A 21942-nucleotide genomic window follows, 5' to 3' on the forward strand; every position below is an offset into this window, starting at 1 on the left:
TTTTGCTCGTAAAGCTATCACCATGAGATGGATGGATAGAAGATCCCCAAGAAAATCACACTGAGTGAATATGGTAAATATTGCAACTTCCTATGAGAGGTGGCATATAAGATCAGACATGGTCCTCAAAAAAAATTTGATAAGGTATGGAAAGCTTGGTTTGACTCCCCTTTGACTTATATTAGGCCCCAAGTGATGAGAAGTATTCTCTCATAATAAAGTATGTGATATTTGGTGCCTGACTTGGGTGTCTCATACTTTTTGTTGACCCTTGGTGTGTCAAGGGCAAGGTTAAATATGTCAGACAGTATTAATGAGCAATGAGAAATGCAGCTTGTTCTATGCTGTAACCTTATTACATTGTATAATCCTCAATTAAATGAGTTTAGACAACAAAAATATGTAGCGGGCCCCTATGAAGAACGATAGCTAGATCTGACCTACTTTCATGCTCACTGCAGATCTTCAACTCTTAAAAAGGAAAGTAATGGATGGTACAAAGCAATACTGTGCCCCGGGCCCCACAGAAAGGCACATACCAGAATCAAAGTAGCCTATTTAAGTGAATGACACCAAAAATAATAAAAAAAGCTGCACAATGCATGAGCTGCAGACATGCAGAACCCCTTAATAAAAGCTGCAGACACTACGACGCAGAGTTTAGATGGTTTTCCTTAAGACGTTTTATTATTCAGTTATCGATAATCATCATCTTAAAAGCAGAATGTACAGACACGATTTGCCATAATTTCATAGGAGGTCTCCTTACTTGTAGAAGTCGCATTGGTTCTGATGTCACCAAGAATTCAGAATCCGCCTCATGTGATAAAGAAAAATTATTTTTTTAATCAACCAGCCATCCAGGAAAAATGCCTGAGGCTCCTGTGTGCATCACCATGCTTACTGCCTCCTAACAGTATGGTGAGAGATGACCAATAAGCATTAATGAGATTTGAGGATTTTTCAAAATCTGCCCTAAAAAGTGATGACGCCCCTTCCATCAGTCACTTGAGAGCTGCAGCCGATCACTAACCTCAGATGTGGCATATGCAATGACAGGGCGGCGGCTGGAGTGACAAGAGATTCAAAAAACATATTTGGGAAAGTTCCAGAATTTTTTTTTAAAAAGGTTGCTCCAGATATAGAAAATAAGGAATAGGACAGGTGCCTGTCAGTATGTGAGGTACGAAGCTCCGCTGCTGTGACCTCGACAGCTTCAGAGTCTAGGTTATATCCAGGTCACAGCAGCGGAGCTTCGTACCGAACATGCTCAGACACCAGTCCTATTAATATTCTAGGAAAGGCGTCTGTCATTGTAACGAAAACGATGGCCATTTCAGTGTACTAGATCGATTACCTACTTATTGTTATTTGTCAATTAAGGATATTTGGAATTTACTTATAACATCCGGTTTCATTCTTTTTTTGGATTTCCAGAAAATCCCTTTAAATGTCCATTTTCGATCAGCTTTCTTCAAAAACACATTGCACAAGATCCCCATGTATAACTTGCAAATATGCCAACGATAATAAAGTGAAGATAGTTAATTCGGTATACAACGTTAGCCCTGTCTAAGTTAGAAACAGTTTGTTTTATGTAGAAAATGGCGCTTACAGCTCGGTATAACACATTATTAGTGCACTGCGGTCAGTAGGAATTTGGTATAGGTGAGAATCGGCTTCTGGTGTGTAATACAGTCCTCTCTCTACATAGTCTGCGCTGAATACTGATGCCTCAGGGCCATGGCAGGAATGCTGACCTTATTCCCAACGTCTGATCGCGGGAAGGATTGCAACACGTCTTCTAGCAATTCCTCCAAGTGTCATTTATTGTCACTCCTGACAGTGGAGCGGTGGCTGATGCTGTCCGTGTACGGCCCCCGCTCCTCTGCGGTCACTTCCAATAATGTTCAGTAATCGTATATAAAAAAAAAAAAAAAAAAAAATGAATGCAAATAAGGAGTGCTATGAAAGAGAATCCGGAGAAAATTAAATAAAGTATTTTATTATCTTGTGAACAAATAGAAAACGTCTTTTCTTGCCTAGACATGGGGCACGTGTGATGTCAGGAAGGTGTTAGCTCTCCAGAGCATCCAGGACTTTAATGATCTGTTGCTTAATGGCTTTGGTTGCGTCTCCTGCATTTGGAATTAAATACCTGGGTGGAAAAAAAAACACATAAAAGGGTGAGCGAGAAAAGAATACGAGGGCTCGAACACATGGCTGTATTACTAATAGGCTTTACCGAGTCATATCCTGGCTGCCATAGAGGTGCACCATACTTCTGCAGGCCTACAATTTTGTGCTGACGTTTTGCTTGGTGTGCCGTATGTATGGAGGCATCTTCCTCTAGATCACAAATGTCAAACTTCGGCCCGTGGGCCAAATCTAGCCCGCAGGGTGGTTTTATTTGGCGCTAGACACCAGAACCACCACCCCCTATCTGGGGTCCATTATTCTGTATGCAGGACTATGTGGGGCCCATTATTTTGTATGGAGGACTATGTTAGGCCCAATGTACCATATACTGGTTGGCCCACGACTTTGTCCATGTTTTTCATTTTTGCCCTCTGTGTGTTTGAGTTTGACATCCCCGCTTTAGATGTTCGGCAATCTCCATACTCAATAACGGGACAAGCTCCTCCTGTAAGATTTGTGCCTGTGCATGATCCCTAAAAAAGGGTCGTCCACTGATAGACAATCCCTTATTACTGGTCCCAGGGTGCTCATCTGGGAAATAGTTTATTCCTCCCTCTCAGATGAGAACACAAAAACTCTGGGGGAATCGTGCATCTTTGTTATAGGCGGGGACTGGGAATAGCCATCCGCCATCTGCAATGATGCACCATTATAGTCCCCTGAACGCTGCAGCCAATTATAGAAGAACCCAGACGCCAAGGCTTTTTGTGCCATCGGGAGTGGCTTGTGCTGGATCCATGTGGTTAATTTGGCAGATTATTATTTTCACCACATCTATGCCCCCAAGTAAAAAATTTTATTTAGGCTGGACAACCCCTTAAATGTGATGAGAAGAAGCCGAAAGGTCACAGGAAATGGAAAGATCCACTTTATATCATGGAGTTCCCTTTTAAGCAATCGCCTAATAAGGTCAGTAACACGGGTAAAAGCCGAATCTACAAAAAAGGAGGTTACCAGATACGGTGGAAAAGATAATCTATGGCCATTAGGGGATGATGTAACACTTACCTCTCCACTGCTAATATTTCCACGCCCGAGGCAATGCTATTTCCATACTTGAACGTGATCAGCTCAGGATGCTTCTTTTTTGACGTGATCTTGACGACGGAGCTGAGCGCCTGCCGTGACTGTATGTAAGCAAATCCCTTTCTAGACTGGATCTCCCGCAAGCAATACATATGGGTTGCAGTTATCAAAAGGTGGCTATAAAAAGAAACATGGAAGAATAATAAAAGTAATTACGCTGCCAAACAGAGGATCAACTTACTGAGGCTTAGTGACAGACCTGAGGAACATATGTCCATTTTCTTTCACTTCGTGACAGGGAAAATGATGTTTAATGTCGGGCTTGTTTATCCAGGTCTGAATGTTAACGATTTCCTTGCGGTCGTCATCAGATATGGAGGAGCTGTCAATCTCATCTGAAACGATGTCATGGCAATTATTATAAAAGTCTAAAATGCTTCAAAAATGTACATAAAAGTAACAGACACTGACAATTTTCACCCATCCCAGGAATTGGCTAGGTCACAGTGGTATCCTAGACATGTTTTCACTACTTAAAAGGAATCTGTCACCACGTTTTTACCACCTAATCTGTGAGCAGCATAATGTAAAGACAGAGACCCCGATTCCAGGGATATGTCAATTACTGGGCTGCTTGCAGCAGCTTGGATAAAATCACGGTTTTAAATCAGCAGGAGATCATCACTAGAGGACTAGTAAACCTGCTGCCATGAAGTCCAACCCCGCCCCCAAAACTGATGTGGGCAGGGTTATACAGGGCTCAGCATTCAGAGCACTGCTAGATCTGCAGAAGAGAAAACAGGGATATTATCAAAACTACAGCAAACAGACCAATAACTGATACATCACTGGAATCTGTGTCTCTGCCCCTACAATTTGCCGTGCTCAAAAGTGGTAGCAAAAATCTTGTGACAGATTTAAAAAAGAAACCTACTTAGGTATAATGAGCAAACACCATCTTCAAGAGTCCGTCGGAACCGCCAAGTTTTTCAAGGCTAAAACGCTTTAGAAAAATGTCAGTGGTCGTTTTCCTAAAGAGTCTTTTTCAGCGTCTTTTCTGACATTGTGGCGACTCCACTGCTGCCGTCTTTTTCTAAAGATTCAAATATATAGAGCGGGCGACTTCCAGATTTATAATGAACATTTTACTTTGTTTAACCGCTTCAAGGTTTCAGAATCCTGAAGCAGTTAAGAAAAATGGTGACATAGGACTGAACACGTGCACAGCATTGCCGTTTTGACACTGCTGTGCATTATGTTTAATTTTTGGTGGTGCTTTATGAGGCTGATTTTAGGCGGAATCCATCTAAAAAGGAAAAAAGTGATGTGCAATCACTAATTGTGATATAAAGTCCAGACAATCAACAGATCACATTGCTGGATTTCATGGGCTTGAGCCCTCAAACCCTTACAACAATCTAGTGTACAGTGCGCCAAGGTAATGTCACTTTGCTTAGGATGTTGTGTCATGAATTTCCAAGAACTGAAATCTCTAGGCAGACTTTTTTTTTTTTTTACTGCTTCTCTAGTAAAGTAATTGTATGGCCCGAGCTCATATGATCTACTAATGTGGCATGTTAAAAGATCATGGGGTTTTCCAATGTCTTAAAAAAACAACAACTAAAAAGTAAAATGTAAAAACAACTAGGTGGTCCAGAACTGACATTTCGATGGTCCTCTTGTTTTTTCTCTTTACAAGCAGACAGCAATTAACCGCTGCAGTCAATCACAAGCTGCCAATGGCCAATGTACTACTGCCATCATGATCGCTTGTAAACATTGGGCTCAATTCATCAAGACGGACGTTGTTCATGGGAGTGTGCTGGAGTCTGTCACCTTGTGTGCCAGGCCAGAAACATCACTCCAGGCAGGTGATGGAATGAGATTTCTGGAGTAGGAAACGCCACGACTCTTCATGAATTAGACACGCTATGGCGTTCCGTCCCCGCCACATCCCCGGCCGCCACGTCCCCGCTCCGCCATTTTTGGGAACTCCAAGTTGCGCCAAAATGTTGTGACTTTTCAAAGCTTTTACTCCAGAATTCCAGTGTGAAAGCTTTGATTAATTGCACCGGCAGAACGGGAAGAGCATCAGCGATGAATCGGCAGGCAAAAGAAAACCTGAATATAGTTTTTTTTTCTGTTTCATTTTAACTGAATTTCCCCTTTAAAAAGCTACACACAGCGGATAATACAAATATACATAATAGAAAACTAGCTGGTATTGTAAATATTTCATACCCGTGTCATATTCTTCTTCATCCCCAATACTAAACACTGGCTTTACACCCCGATACGGCTTCCCCACTCTGTCGCTGCTGCTCACGTGACTGCAGGATTCAGACAAGAAAAAGTTGATTTAATTAAAACTAAAATAGAAAATAAACAAAAACTCATGCAGGAGATACGAGCGCTGTGCTGTGAGCGAGGCCCCGCGGAGAAGAGTTCTGTTAGGCAGCGGTCACATAAAAGCATTAAACTGCAGGAAACGGCACTCGAAAAAAGTCCGTGCAAGAGCCAGAATGTTACTAGCAAAACGCTCCAAGCTGTAAGTAAATGATGGTGAAGTTACCTCCTCTAACATCCTGACAAGCAGTTGCTGTATTTTCTGTCTCTTGTATACATAGTACATTATGGCAAAATGTAGGGAAAAAAAAAAAATAGGATTCCTGCAAAGTCAAGTTTCCCCAAGGATGAAGCAACATATCGATCGCTAGTGGACAAGTAGCTGCACTGACGCAACTGTCCAGGAATGAGCAGAACTACACTATATGGACAGAAGTATCACAACACACCTCTCAGTCATTGAATTAGGGCTTCTCTTTAAATCCCATTGCTCCCCCGATGTATAATATCCGGCCCCTCGCTGTGCCGTCTGCAATTACTAACATTTGTAAGAGATGGCTGGGGGTAAAGCCCTCACCGATACCAGCGCGGTCCAGTAATAGGAGCCACTGGTGTAACAAGTCCGTTCATAACATTTCTTCTCTCCTAAATATTCCACCATCACCTGTGAGCGGTATTATTGAGAAGTAGAAGGGCATGCAGCAACTCAACTGTGAAGTGGAGACCCCATAATGTTACAGAGGTGGGGGGGTGGAAAGGGGGGGGGGGGGGGGGTCACCGGGAATAAAAATTACCAGTGCTCTGCTGACTTAGTCCAAACCTTCTCTGCCATTAATATCAGCACAAACACTATGCCCGGAGAAGTCAATAAAATGGGTTCCCCATAATCGAGCAGCTGCATGCAGCCTTACATCACCAAGCGCAATGCCAATCGTTGGATGGAGTGGTGTAAAGCCACCAATACTGGACTCTGGAAGTAGCATGAACAGGTTCTGTGCAGTGATGAATCTCACTTCTGGCATCCGATGGACAAGTCTGAGTTTGGTGAATGTCAGGAGAACCTGCCTGACTGCATTGTGTCAACTGTAAGGATTGGTGGAGGAGGGATAACAGTATGGGGTTGTTTTTCAGGGGTCAGTCTTGGCCTTTTGGGTTGTTTTTCAGGGGTCAGTCTTGGCCCTTTAATTAAACTGAAGAGAAACTTTAATTCTCCAGCATACCTAGACATTTGGACAATTGTAGATTCCAAATTTGTGACAACAGTTTAGCAAAGCATGAAAATGCCCCAGTGCACAAAGCAAGGTCTATAAAGACATAGTTGGGAGAGACTGGTGTGGAAGACCTTGACTGGCCGCACAGAGCCCTGATCTCAACCCCATTGAAGACCTTTGGGATGAACTAGAGTGGAAATTATGAGCTTGGTCCTCTTATCCAATATCAGTGTCTGACCTGAGAAATGCTCTTTTGGATGAAGGAGTAAACATTCCCAAAGACACCTCCAAAAACTTCGTAGAAAGTCTTCCCAGAAGATCGGGAGCTTTTATAGCTGGAAAGGGACCAGCTCCATATTAATAACTATGGACTTTGAATGCGAGGTCAGAAAAGCTCGTGTAGGTGTAATGCGGAGTTGTCCCGATACTTTTGTCGATATAATGTACATAGTCCATAACGCCTACATGCAGCACAAACCAACCAGGAACCCCTGGCAGGTCATTTGTAAGAAGCAAATAGGTGTTCGACCACCTAACCCTTTCTGTGACATGTCAGAGTGTGATGGACAGGGACAACCACTGGGTCCTCCAAAGAACAAGGGACCATGGGTGGTGGGGTGGGAACAACAGTTTCTGGAGCTTTTCCTACCACTTTTTCACAAAACCATAAAAATAGTTGGAGGAGTCATCCAGGATTGGGACCATTCTTGTCCTAAGATTGGGTCTAATCTTACGGCTCCATCTTATTCCATCAATGGGGACGCAGGGCTGTGGAGTCGGTATGCCAAACCTCAGACTCCTCAATTTCCATGACACCGACTCCACGACTCCCTCATACATGGCTCATGTTTAAGGGATAAATTTACTGTAGCACAGATTCATCTCAGCTAAAAGTCTAGACCCTTAGATCAGGAATAGGACAGACATTTATAGGGCATTTCATAACTTTCCCAAATTCTTATGAAAAAATATTCCCCACAAACGGCAATGAACTGCTGTACCCAATTTATTATTATATATTTTAGGAGTCGGTCCATTTTATACCGACTCCACAGACCTGTGGGGATGGACTACAATACCAGTCACCGCCTAGCAGACCCTCTCTCTAATCCTATACAAGTCCAATAAAACAAACCTCGGCGAACAGTGCTCTGAAAGAAAAAATCTGGAGTAAACGAGCTTCTTATGAGGACGACAGATCAGCAAACATGGCTATCGGATGACAAATATATAAAAAAAATGGAGACTGCAGCAGGCAGAAAGCTTACAAAATATTTATGCACACAGCGATCTTCAAATATTTTGCAGCATTTAATGGGCACTAATGGAAAAAAACACTGTAATGTGTCTCTAATGGGGATGCCTACGGGAGAAATGGCAGAGGAAATGGTTAGCAATAATTTACCGTTCTAGAGTGAAATGTTATGAACAGAGAGCAGATCAGCTGCAGATGGAAGAGGACATTAGTGCTTTTGTGCGGTTAGGAGAAAAGTGGCGAGTGCGTCCCTCTACGCATCATAATGGAGAGAGAAGCATCAGTGACACTGACCGGCCACAAGGGGGCAGCACAATAAGGACATGGCTCATAGAACAAGACACAAATGGCTTAATCTGCAAATTGTTATAGGTCATAGACTATGGATTCATGGAGACGTGGCTTGTGGCACGTGTCAGCGTGACTGATGCTTACAGAGAGTGAGACGCTGTGTTAAAGGTAGAGAAGAGGTGGTGGAATCACAGCTCGCTACGGCTTACCGCTCCAAACTCGCCCTCTCTGGCCAGGGAAGATTGAAAGTCATTCTACAGTAAATTGAGGCACAGGACACAAACCGAAAAGGGTTACATCAATAACAGTCATGAGACATTACCTGACACATCAATATATCCAGTGATCAAACCCAATTCATGCCATACACATAAGCACAAAACACTATCATATCTGCAGGACTTCATAAAGTTATATTTCCATCTCAGCAAATGAAGGCATTCAGCTAGGACAAACCATCACTTAATGATTGATGGGGGCCGCAGCAATCCCTTCATGCTTAGGATCGGTGGGGGGGCTACAGAGGCGGCGGTCTGATCGCTGGGACACCGGCACATCTCTGGCAGTCCTATGCAATCTGAATAAGGGTGCATTCACACATCCGTGCTGATGTCAGTGTGCTGCCTGATTTTTATCAGAAGGCACGCAGACCCTCAGAGCATGTCCTATCCTAATCCTCAACATCGGATCAGAACAGGACATGCTCGAAGTTTCACTGATCTTTCTCGGATCTGTCATTTTCACGCATGTGTGAGAACCTATGGGTCTGAGTGCTGTCCGATAAAAAGAAAAAAAACAGAAAAATAAATCAGACAGCAGTCAGAAAATTTCACACAAAAGTGTGAATGCACCCTTAAAATGGTTATCCGGGACAAATTACATTTTTTTTTTTTTTTTTTTTCTATGGGTCTAAGAACTAACAGGCCCATAAATACCTGCCTGTTCTGTGCACCACTGATCTGTCGATTCAGAGGTCACACACCGCTCCTGCCGGTGATTCTGTGGCTTCCGCTGACATCAAGTCGACAGAGCAGCGGCTTCTCTTCCACTATGCTCTGATGAAGGGGCGTGACTGCTGATGTCATGCTGATTTACTGTCAGCTCCCAGCTTCCCAACTGCGGGGAGCCAGCAATCAATCAGCATGATGTCGGCAGTTACACCCTGTCGACAGAGCAGCCCGTAAGAGGAAGAGCTTCTCTGTTGACGAGGAGCAGCAGAATCGCCGGCAGGGGCGGTCAGTGACTGCTCTCAGCTGGCACCGGTGGGAACAGGTAGGTAGTTACTAGTTAGTTCTTAGGCCCACAGTAAAAAAAAAAAAAAAAAATGACCCGGAAAACCCCTTTAAGAGGTAGTGTGCATGCTCACCCACCGCTGTATTTAAAAAAAGATAAAAAAAAAAAAAAAAAAAAAGAAAAACATTTGTTGCAATGGCAGATTATCTGGTGTAAATGTCTGTTCTCCTAAATCTGCTGCTGATTTTCTTTAGTTTCTGCGCCTCTCCATTGCTGAGATACGGCCCCTCTTCCCTGTATGTAAATACAACTGGGCGGGATTCCCATCTGCTCTTTGCGGGCATCAATATTATTGAGGGTCATGCCCAATTGTCTAAAAGACTAAATGTATATACAGAGAAGAAGGGTACCATATTCCATGAATGGAGAGGTGCTAGAAAAGATTGAAGGGGGGGGGGGGGGGACACCTTTTCTGCATCCCCCACAGATAGCAGCTGACTAAGACCAAACCCAAGTCTATAAATGCATTACAAGGTGTTAGAGAAGCCGGACCCGCAGCCATCAGATGATCGCCGAGTCCCCCTCTAAATGGCTATAGTTCTTCTTACTCGATGTTTACGTAACATAGTATATAAAAGGCCTTGATAGATGAGAAGCGAATACTATCTGATACATAACACCAAAAAACAATGAAGAACCGCAGTGTAATAAAACAAGAATCGGAAAATGTTAATGTATAAGTCTGCAATAAAACAAGAAAAAAAAAAAAAAAAAAGAAATCTGCAATGTTTATGTCCGCTATATACATTTTAATGGAATAAATAATATCTACTCACCGATCTACTGGGGTGGAGGTATTCTCAATGAAGCTGATGACCTTCTCCTTCACGTTCACAGACTTGGTTTTTATCGCCACAGTCATTTTATTAACTAAAGACTTCACCCCTTTTCCATCACCAAACCCATTGGAAGCGTCACCCTGCAAAATCAGAGGCAAAACCCAATTACACAAAGACATTCAGTCATCGGTTCTGCACAATGAGTCTGTAAGTGAGGAATCCATGAATAGCTTCCTATGGAGGTGCAAGTAATAAATGTGTCTTGTCTGTGCAGTACTTACATCTGTGTAGGAGCTCACACTGCTGCGTGACCCAGACGTACTAACAATCCAATGGCCGTAGCCGGAGTCCGGTCCTTCTGCATTAATGTCGGCCAGGTGCTGCTGCAACACTGTATAAAGAGGGGACGGAGCACAAAGTGACACCAAACATCCACCACCGCACAGATGGAAACACTACACCAGGAAGGTACTTACCCATAAATCCTCCTTTGGCAATACTTATATATTCCTTGTTTTTCTATGAAAAAAATTAAACAAAACCTCAATTTTATACATCTTAATTACCAAGAGAACTGATATTTTATTCTATTTTCAAGCAACTTGAAGCGTACCTGTCATTTCAGGTAAGTGTTCAGAATAATAGCACCAATTCTGGCCATTATATGACTTGTATCCTGCACATGTCGCCAGCTTTCCCATCTGCAGATGCCCTCTCTAACCCTACTGGTTTGGACCCTCTCTGCTATGATGTCTCCTACAGACAGTTCACACACATTTGGGCAATCCTGTTCTCCTGTCTATGCAGAGCATGACCAGATACAGCAACAGGATGCAGGAAATTATACATCAGTACTGAGCAGTGTAGCTGTGAATCAAACTCTGGTGGGAGATAAAAACTTCCTAAAAAGTAACAGGACTGGTTTGTTTGTGTCTCTTTCAACTTTCCCCATCACCTCCTCCTCCATCTATAGACTCCAATAAAGCCCCCGTCACACTAAGCGAGATCGCTGCCGAGTCACAAGTTTTGTGACGTAACAGCGACCTCAGCAGCGATCTCGCTACGTTTGACACTTAGCAGCGATCAGGCCCCTGCTGTGAGATCGCTGGTGGTGTCGGAATGGTCTGGACACTTCTTTGATCGTTGAGGTCCCGCTGGGTAGCATGCATCGGTGTGTTTGACACCTTACCAACGACCTTGTTGACGACTCAGACACAAACACATAGGCGTGCATCGTTATACAGATCGTTACAGGTCGCTGCATCGTTGCTGCGTCGTTGGGAAGATCTGCCTGTTTGACATCTCACCAGCGACCACACAGCGACGCAGCAACGATCCCTGACAGGTCGTATCGTTGTCGGAATCGCTGTAGCGTCGCTAAGTGTGACGGGGCCTTTAGCTGCTGTAACCAGACACCTCACTGTGCTGGAAGTCCATATTGTTAACCCTGTATGATTCCTTCTGTTTTTCAGAGTGTACGGATGGAGGTGGAAGTGAAGAAGTGGCTCATAAGTGGAGAAAGAATTAGCTTTCTCTGTTATGTTTCTTATATTGGATTGCACTACTGATTTATGCAAAGTTTAGTCACAATAATCATATTAGACAGAAAGTAGTAACTGTATTACTCATTAAGTCTTAAAATACAAGCAAATCAGAAGTTTTAATTGGTGGGGTTTAGGTGCAAAAGCCCCCCATAAATGGCTGGAAAAAACAAGAAGCAGAAACATTCCTCCAAGTGCTGCACTCCTTGGTGGATCAATGGGAAGCCCATGAGCTCGTCCTCCATCTTGCAGGACAGCAGCGCTTCTGCCATCATCACCTAGGCACTACAACCACTGAACACCAGGGACTCAAGTAGTTTGCTTACATCATAACAAGTAAAGAGATCAAACCTGTAAGAAATGGGCAAGGACCATATTCATGTACATGTCTTCTTCTTCCCTGCCACTGCCCATGAAGCACAAGTGTTCTCCTCCGGCCACTGAGCCGGACTCGATGGACTGCTTCTGCGCTTCCAAAAGAGACTTCACCGATAGCGCAAACTCTCCGGGATTCTGCAGCATCTGTAACACAGAGGTATGTATCACTCCATACTACAGATATAAGCGCCATAATAACAGCGACTCGTAATCTGTATTATATACATACCAAATCAGAGTCTAAATGAAACGCTGTAGAGAGATGGCCAGAATTGTACTGCTCCGCAGGCCGGCAATCTACCACGAAGAACCGCACTCCATCCTACAGGAGCAAGAGTATGAAAAGGTGTCGACAACAATGGTTAGTTCATATTCACCAATTACTAAGAAAATGCTTCACTGAGGATTTCCTTAAATCAGTTTCATTTATTATCGATGCTCACATCACTTCAATAATGTTTATTAACATAGAATAAAAATAAATTCAATATATCTTGGGTACCTTCTTTATAAAACTTGGTTCAGCAAAAGAGAAAAGAAAATAAACAAAAAACCACAAAGACAAAACAACCCTTCAATATTTCGGAATTACATGGTCATCTTAAAGGGTTATTGTCAAGATGGGATGGGGACTAACTTATGGATCACTGGGAGTCTGACTGCTGGGACCCTCCAACACCACAAGAATGGTCCAGTTCTGCAGTCCTGTCGTCTTGTATGGAACAGAGGTATACATGCGCAATGTCAGCGCCAGTCATAGTCTATAGGACTGCATGCTCAATGTCAGCGTCATTCATCGTCTATGGGACTGCATGCTCAATGTCAGTCATCGTCTATGGGACTGCATGCTCAATGTCAGCGTCAGTCATCGTCTATGGGACGGCATGCTCAATGTCAGCGTCAGTCATAGTCTATGGGACGGCATGCTCAATGTCAGCGTCAGTCATCGTCTATGGGACGGCATGCTCAATGTCAGCGTCAGTAGTCATCGTCTATGGGACTGCATGCTCAATGTCAGCGTCAGTTATCGTCTATGGGACTGCATGCTCAATGTCAGCGTCAGTCATCGTCTATGGGACTGCAGCAAATAGTGGATCGCTGGGCTCATCTCTCTCTGGCATTCCCATACACAACGAACGGAGCAGAGGTCGAGCAGACGCACCTTCTGTCCATTCAAAATGAGAATTTTGGAGAGCCCCATTCTCAATATCCCGAGTGATCGAAAAGTTATCTCCTATTGATAAGGAAAAAGCCTTTAAGAGAGTCTTTAACTTTACTATTCCATGAAGTATTCTTATAGCTTTGTGTTTTAGATAATTCTTTCTAGAGCTGGAATCTTGGCCAATCTTCATTTGTACACCAGACAGGTCTCTTCTCCTTACAACATGCAGGCAGAGGTCTTCAAGATCATTTCAGTTTTCTTTTGCTTGAGGCCCCCCCACTGCGGATGTACTCCCAATATGCAGGAATCAATAGCACTTACTCACCTCTTGCTGATTCGCTTGCAGAATTTCTGACACAGAAATTGCCAAACAAAGCGCCTGACTGAGATCGGAGTCGTCCTTAAGGGCGATCAAGCTGCTGCCGAACAAGTTCTGGTTGTCCTATGATATACAGCAGAGTAAAAACACAAGCGTTTCTAAAGATCGGCACTTATGATTATTAGGTAGCCCATGTGAAAGAAGTAAAAAAAGAATGCATTTACCTTGCGGAAAGAAGCTGGAGTCTTACTATAGTAATGATGGGCTAAGCTGAACAGATCTTCAATGTCCGCTACATCAAGATTTGTGGGTGGACTTTCTAGAAACTCTAAAATAAATAAAGCATGTATTTAAAAAGGAAACTTCTATTTATTATATGTCCCAGTACGCATCCCCATTGCAACTCTATTTCAGGCCCCTTTTGCAAAATTTATGATGACGATGGTTTCAAATCACAGAAAAAAACAAAACAAAAACAACTTTCACATTGTTAGCAAATTTACGATACATTTATAATGAACTGAATGGGTGTGGTCACAGGGGATTGTGCAACATCAAGTCAGTTCATGTACGTCTGACGCTTTTTTCGCTATTATCTATATCACACACACACACACACACACACACACACACACACACACACACACAAACACTATAGGCCCCCATACACAATCCATCTACTGAACCAGCTGGTATCAATGGCTTCGGCTGACAGTCTAAAGTGTATTGGGGTGCAGGCCGACTGATGATCGGGAGAGATGCCGATCATGCATGTCTGATTTTGGACTGTCAATCGCATTGTTCTCCCCGCCAGCCGACATGTCACAGGCGGTTTTCCAATAAAGAACACAGGAGCGCTACGCCAAACAAGCAATCGTGTGTGGGAGAGAGTCGGCTGAGATGGACTGCTTTAGAGTCTGCAGCAGATTCCACTTTATATTACAGCTCGTTCCCAATGTGCTTGTATAGGCCGTAGTTATAATGATCTGCAGCACCAGGCACAGCCACTACGTGATGTCTGAAGCTGAAGTGGACCAGGTGCTGGCTGCAGCGCACTCATACAGCTGATCAGTGGAGGTGCAGAGAGTCCGTCCCCCATGAATCAAATTATATGGCCTACCTAAAAGTCCCAGAAATCCCTCTCTGCTTACTATCCTAGCATCCATAGTGGTTTTTTTTCTGTTTTTCATATTCTGACTGTGTTAGCCTCCGGACATTGATTACTGAATCTACTAAATAATACGATCCTTTCCAGCACGCTCACAGTCTTACTTATGAGTTCTTCTTTAGACTCCATTTCTTCTGACAGCACAACCTCTCTGAAAATAGAGATAAAAGCCATTAGTGTAAGATCAATAGTGATATGGAGCTGGAGCCGCGGGGTACTCACTTTACATTGACAAGCATGATCAGCATCAAGAAGTAGATGAAGAATGGATCTGCCTGCTGTAAATAACTGTCCCAAATCGCCTGCGTGACTTCAACCGAGCAGTGGTACGCAAAGAGGCTCCCAAACTAAAAAGGCACAAGTGGGGAGACTGTCAGAGCGAGTATGTGAGGATTGGATATTCATGTATGATTACATGCCCTGCATTGATGAACTATTAGATTAAATGGGACAGTGAAGCTGGCAGAGATTCGGCACAGGGCTCGCGTGACAAAACCTCACAGGAGCCCCCAAGAAAGATCATCGACACCATGGAAAGTGAGTATAAGCGTTATTGTGATGGGAACAAACACTCAGATTAAAAAGGTGTTGATGAAGTAGTGGACAGAATATTTAAAAACATTTTTTTTAGTTAATAATTATGGGTCCCACATGGTAACTTGAACAAAAGATCTCCTGATTACATTGGTAATATTCTGTACTACATATGCAGTGCAAAGCATTACCCAGCCTCTCAACATTACATTGACCTGGTTTTGGACACCGTTTATTTAAGTTTTGATGTGTGGCAGATCAAAAGGTGATTCTTCGGTGTCCGGTAGCCATAGCTATAGCATAGCTCCCCGCGATGACACTGCAGGGAGCTCAAGGAGCGATAAGAAGGAGGATCTCCTTCTGTCTCACTCTATACTTGCTGAGGTCCCTTTGATCCCAACATGTAAAGAGTTAATTAAGCTAAGCAAACACTGGCAACACTCAAATTAGATAGATGGAAAAAAAACAAGTAAATGGCAAGGTGCACTGAATTGTTTGGCTACACCAAGGGTGCACCAAGCGCCTGTACTTGGTTTGAAAAGTCAATGTTCATGAGATCCCCCTTCAGTGCGACTCTGAACAACAATGTTGTGCCATTGCTGCTATCAGCAGTTTGCTGAAGTTCATAGAAGGCTACTGGAGCAATGATTTGTGGATGGATGAGCTCACAAGAGATTTTTGTCTTTAAATGAGAATTTGTGTTTGGAGAAAGAAAAACGTTAAATTACAGCATAAAACCCTCATACTGTCTGGGCTTGTTTTGCTGCATTTGGGCCAGGATGGCTGCCATCATTCATGGAACAATGAATATTGAATTTTATCAGCAAATTCTAAAGGCAAATGTCAGGACATCATGAAGCAGGACAGTGGCCAATGAACAAAAGTCATTCTACAAAAATGGTTAAAGAAGAATCAAGTTAAAGTTTTGGAAATGCAAAGTCAAAGTCCGGGTCTTAATTGTATAGAAATGTTGTGAAAGGATCTGAAGAGAACAGCTCAGGGAGAAACCACCAACATAACAGTTGAAGCTGTTTTGTAGGGAGGAATGGGCTAAAATCCCTACAAGCCGATCTGCAGGCTAATCAATTACTGGAAAACTTAGTGGCAATTATTGCTACACAAGGGGGGGGGGGGGGTTGGGGGAAATCACACCAGATACTGAGAGCAAAGGTTCACATACTTTTGCTACTCACAGGCATGTGATATTGGATCATCTTCATCATTCAAAAAAATGACTAAGTCTAATAGTCTTGACTCATTCGTTTGATTTAGTTCCCTTTATCTACTTTTAGAACTTGTGTGAAAATCTGATGTAGTTTTAGGCAGAAATATGGAAAATTCAGAAGGGTTCGCAAACTTTCAAGCACCAATGTGTAGGCATTAACTATAGACTCCATTCAACAAAATCATGGCAAGTCTCCTTAAATACAATTATAAAGCCCAATGATTACCCAATTAAGTGCGTAATGATCTGGAGTGATCTTCTTTGTATCTAGGAAAGAGCAGAGCTCGGGCTCGTGATACTGGAGAAGAAGCCGGAATAAATGGAATGGTTTTCCTTTTTTGTAGCAATCCCTAAAAAATAAATAGAAAATATTTCAAATATAAGTGTCACGGGGATACAGTGACAGACAGGGGCCAGAAGATTGCGGTGTCTGGTTACACAAACCCCATTAGATCTGCTTCACCTTCCTATCAGCAGCGCAGGTCTTCCTTGCTCTGTTATTGCAAGGGTTAATCAGTTCTGTCTCTCTCCTGGAGCTCTCATCCTGATTTCTCTCAGCTGTTCTGTGTTGGCCACTCCCCTCTGATATATTTGCTTGCCACTGGTACTAGGGAATTGCTGGTGATAGTTCAACTTCTTGGTTTGGTGGTGATGGAGAGTTCTGAATTAGTAGCAGTCGGTTGGTGTAGTTTACAGGAGATATCTACGTGGATTTGGTATTTGTGTTTATCCTCATCCTCTCCCCTCCTACTGTTCCCTTGATTCTCACTCGGTTGTTTTGTGAGTGTATTTGTATGATTGTAGTATTCTTTTATCCCTGTCTGTTAAAGTTTGTGTTATCCTATACACTTCTGTCCCATACCTTCCTAGGTGGGGGAGGAAACAGATCAGCATGAATATAGGAGCATAGCAAGGTACGAGACCCCAGCATCTCCACCATCAGGGTAATCTGGGGAACATGGATAGTCTAGGGTCCTCCTAGCTTGAGGGACAGGTAGGCACCCATTGCCCTACGAAATCCTGACAATAAGATTGTTGTGCTGAAGTACAGTCAAGATTAGGAATACATTATTTAAAAAGGGGGTGTCTGATTAGAGGACAACCCCTTAAATTTACGGGTAGTAAACTTTGAAGAACGCTCATGTTTTGGTTTGTCCAGGACATGACTGCAGAGTTGGGTTTCAGCATGAGACGAGAACAGGCTCCTATGCTAAGAAACACTGAAGATTCTCCAATTTGGAGACGTATCCCAGCCAGAAGCTACCTTCCCTTATACACTGGATTGCTGATAAATGCTGAATCAATGGGGACATAAATGTTGGGACGACCATATATTTGCCAGGATGGAAAAACTTGGTTCACCAACCACAGAAACAAAGAGGGTTTGAATAAAGCAGGTATACAGTTTAGGGGAACAGGGGATCACACCCCCATCTGGTGATAGATCATGCTCCAAGAGGGGTGTCTTTGTTGCCCAGTTGCAAAACTGCATTTGGGAGGGGTCTAAATAAAGTGGTCATGCAGCAGGAGATGGGAGGAAAGACAAGGGATTGGGCCCCCCCCATACTAGCAACAGCTGAAAGACCCCAAGGTCAGACTTTCACTGATCTAGCATCACTGGTGGATAAATGCTTCTGGTTGGAATACCTCTTTAAGCGGGCCATATAAATTATGATTCCAGAAATGGGACACGCTAGCTATTCAGCCATCATAAATTATATATATCACCAATTACATATGTTACCTTGGAATATACTTATTCATGATTGCATAGAAGCAATTATAGAAGTCACTCCGGGACAAGTTTAGGTCCACCAGGGGTTTCAGGAGGTAAAGCCAGCTGACGTTTTCATGGTACTTGACGTTACGGGATTTACAATAAAAAGTAACTACAGACTCAACATCCTGGACAATGATAGGTTTCCTCTCGTCGGGTTCTGCGAGCTGCTCTGAACAAACAAGGAGGAAGGAAAATGTTAAAAAGATTAAAGTCAACAATAATAGAATCCTGTAAATACAAAAAAGAAGCCGAGACGCGTGATGTGCTGCCAAGTCCTGCAGCTACGGGCCTCGCCAGAGGCAATCTATACATCTCGCGGCACCTCTGTCACAGCATCCGACCCGTCTGATAAATAAAGCACTTTAGTACAGGTCTTACCTATAAGATTTTGACAATCTTGGTGGATGACAGACTGCTCTGGGAGATCCAAAGAACCGTCCCATGCTGCCAAACTGTCTCCCTTTCCTGCAACATTTAATGCAATCTACAAGCAAAAGAAAAAAAAAAAAAAAAAAAAAAAACAACACACACAATCATGGCTGAGCTCCGTCTAACTTACAAGATATCGCTTGCCCATGTGCCTCCCTTGCGGCACCTTGTGTTGTGAGTAGACTTTTATCCATGCACAACATTTTTCAAACTTTTGTCTATATAGTATCAATGAATATTGCTTAAGGGGTTGCCCACCCTTAAAAAGAAACATCAAGAATGCTATAAAGTCTCCAGACAACTGGCTGCAGAAGGAACCTCTCCCCTAAATCCAGCCTGTGGTGGAACAAAACCACCAGGCAAAACTATGAAATATATATATATATATATATATATATATATATATATATATATATATATATATATATATATATATATATATATATATATATATCATTTTTTCAGTTTAATGTTCCTGTGAATAATTGGAATTACCTTCCATACTTTTGCCCTAAGGTGTGAAGGGACAGGCCGGCCTTGTATGATATTTCTTACTGTCTCCAGGTCACAACCTCCTGCCTCGAGAGCCTCAGCTAGATCCGTCTCCCTGTGAATGAAGAAAATGAGAATTAGATGTTGGATAGTGCAAAAGGAATGACCGGAATGGCCAAAATGTCTTAGGAGTCAGAATGATCTCTGAAGGAAACGATAGTCTTTTTCTGGTGAGAGCTTTAATAAACCATATGGAAAAATAACTCCAAAACCCTACCTGGTGCCCATTGCATAGTCCATCTCTGACCAAAATAACACAATTTAGTCTCAAAAAGGACATTTTGGAGTGTCCTCAAAGGTAGATCCTAAAGGGGTATTACCATGATATACATTTCTGCAGCAATCCGCTCTGTAACCCATGACAATATCTAGAATACACCTCCCAATCTCCACGGCTCCTGTCCCGCCTAGTGAGGTCATCACCCACCCAATCTAGAACAGGCGGCACCCTCAGTCGGAATCTTCTCTATTGAGGTCAGACTGTCCAAACTAAGGATCGGTGCAGATGCAAGTGAAGGTCACACTGAGCACAACGCCGAGGAATATATTGGCGATACATACATAATAGGTAATAAATAAGACAGGAAAAGAGCAAACGTTCGTGAGAAAACAGATTGTGCTCCGGAGCTGAAGCTTCTACAGTGATCTGGGGATGTGGAGATGGAGGAAATCGATAGCAGCTTCAGGTTTCATCCCTGATGGAAGCACAGGAATTATGGCGTTCTGGCTGCCATCTCCTAATGCAGGTGATAATCTGCTGCCTCTGCACTAAGACGGAGCCGGCCCCCAATAATACATCGCAGATCTCTCACCTGTCAAATTCTCCTATACATCGCACTAGTACTGGTAACACTAGCAGGGCTGGACGCCAGTGCAAACATCCAGCATCTTCACAGGCATAATAGTGCTTATGCCCTATATCAACCATAACTGGGATTTCCATAATCAATGCCCAGGCTGATAGAGACGCTTGCAAAAAAAAAAGTCAATTGAATAATGTGATTCGATGGCTGCATGTTTAAAAGGGATTCTTTAAGGAGGATTTTACTGCTGATGCCTCCTTACACTGGCATGCCAGAGCTGGCATGTCACTCTCCACAAGAAGAAACGTTTCCCCTTAGACCTCAGTCCAGAGCCTCTCACTCAGCCAAATCAGATCTCATACTTTGCACTGATGACGGGCAATACCCCGAAACACTGTCTGCAAATTGGGATTCTGATTTGGCTTTTATCTGAAGTCATATTGGAAGGCTCGTTAAAGAGTCGACAGTGACATGTAGGATTGCTGCTTCCAGCAGGTGGCGCTATAGAGTTCTAGTTCTCTTCCTCTCTGAAGAGGCAATTTGCATACTGCCAAAACCAGTTATATGATACTAGGACTTATACTATGACAATAAAAATGATGCCCATCTTGTAATAATCCCATGTGTCAGAGCTGAGAAATCTAGCTGTGAAGCCGCATGTAAATTAGGCTGGAAGTGCACAGGGGGAGTGTGGATGTACTCCGTGTATTTACACTCCCCCAATGCACTATGCATGTGGCTTCATAGCTGGCTCTCTCAGTGCTGATACATGGGATTACCACATGCAGGTATCATTTTATTGTTGTATTAGGATCTCTACAGTCATACAACGGTCGTAAAATCCTCCTGACAGATTCTCTTTAATGGTCCACATAATCACAATATAGAGTGAATAATACGATGCTGGCCGAGCCCCATTTACAGCTCATTTATACCACTTAAAGGGAATCAGTCAGCAGGCATTTTCTATTTATTCTGAGAGCAGCATGATGTAGGTAGACAGACCCTGATTACAGCGATGTATCACTTCCTGTGCTGTGTTGTTGCTTCAATAAAAACAGTGTTTTATCAGCAGGAGATTATCACTACAGGACTAGTTGTGATGTGTCATGTAGTCCTGCTGCTGTGTAACCCCGCCCCCTCCACTGATGCACAGTGCGCACAAAGCAGCCAATCAGAGGTGTGGGCGGGGTTATAGAGCTCTGTATTCAGAGCACTGCTAGATTTGCAGCAGAGAAAACAGGGATTTCATCAAAACTACAGCAAACAGCCCAGTAAGTGATACATCACAGGAATCAAGTTTTCTTTCCCTAAATTATACTGCGCTCAGATAACAGAGTAAAAACCTGGTGACAAATTCCCTTTAAAAAGAGACTCACCCCCCTGTGCCTGAAAAGTGAGGTACATTTTTCATGTATTGTGACCCTAACTGGTGCCCTCAGTTTACCTCTCACTGCATCCTCTGTTAAGATCAGCGTTCCTTTCCATCTTCTTCCATGACAGCCACCGCAGTAAGTCTAAACCACATCTCCTACAGCACAGGGGAGGAGTGGGTGAGACTTTCCGCACCTCTACACATGCCACTGTGGTGGCCATCATGAAGCATGAGGAAAGCAACGCCGATCTGAGCAGAAGAAGCAAACAGAGGGCA

General features: G+C 43.2%; 1 protein-coding gene across 3 annotated transcripts in view; it reads right to left on the bottom strand.

Annotated features, from left to right (window-relative positions):
* Positions 1 to 1926: 1926 nt before the first annotated feature.
* Positions 1927 to 21942, bottom strand: part of TBC1D23 (TBC1 domain family member 23) — a 32163-nt gene continuing 12147 nt past the window's right edge. Inside the window, exons 2-19 of one of the 3 annotated variants that reach the window (XM_073668090.1) lie at positions 19432 to 19543; positions 18886 to 18991; positions 18472 to 18676; positions 16954 to 17077; positions 15191 to 15315; positions 15073 to 15119; positions 14025 to 14128; positions 13807 to 13923; positions 12549 to 12641; positions 12293 to 12463; positions 10877 to 10919; positions 10682 to 10791; positions 10398 to 10540; positions 8538 to 8582; positions 5467 to 5555; positions 3485 to 3620; positions 3208 to 3402; positions 1927 to 2158 (exon numbers count right to left, since the gene is read on the bottom strand). In XM_073668090.1, coding sequence (XP_073524191.1) covers positions 2077 to 2158; positions 3208 to 3402; positions 3485 to 3620; positions 5467 to 5555; positions 8538 to 8582; positions 10398 to 10540; positions 10682 to 10791; positions 10877 to 10919; positions 12293 to 12463; positions 12549 to 12641; positions 13807 to 13923; positions 14025 to 14128; positions 15073 to 15119; positions 15191 to 15315; positions 16954 to 17077; positions 18472 to 18676; positions 18886 to 18991; positions 19432 to 19543 — 2047 coding nt within the window. In that variant the 3' untranslated portion in view covers positions 1927 to 2076. Of the gene's footprint in view, positions 2159 to 3207; positions 3403 to 3484; positions 3621 to 5466; positions 5556 to 8537; positions 8583 to 10397; positions 10541 to 10681; positions 10792 to 10876; positions 10920 to 12292; positions 12464 to 12548; positions 12642 to 13806; positions 13924 to 14024; positions 14129 to 15072; positions 15120 to 15190; positions 15316 to 16953; positions 17078 to 18471; positions 18677 to 18885; positions 18992 to 19431; positions 19544 to 21942 lie in introns of those variants that run through there. The other 2 variants (XM_073668091.1, XM_073668092.1) reach the window with 2 other exon arrangements.

Source organism: Phyllobates terribilis, unplaced genomic scaffold, assembly GCF_046119375.1.
Source record: "Phyllobates terribilis strain yellow unplaced genomic scaffold, ASM4611937v1 Scaffold_2__4_contigs__length_985480577, whole genome shotgun sequence".
NCBI classification, from domain to species: Eukaryota; Metazoa; Chordata; class Amphibia; order Anura; family Dendrobatidae; genus Phyllobates; species Phyllobates terribilis.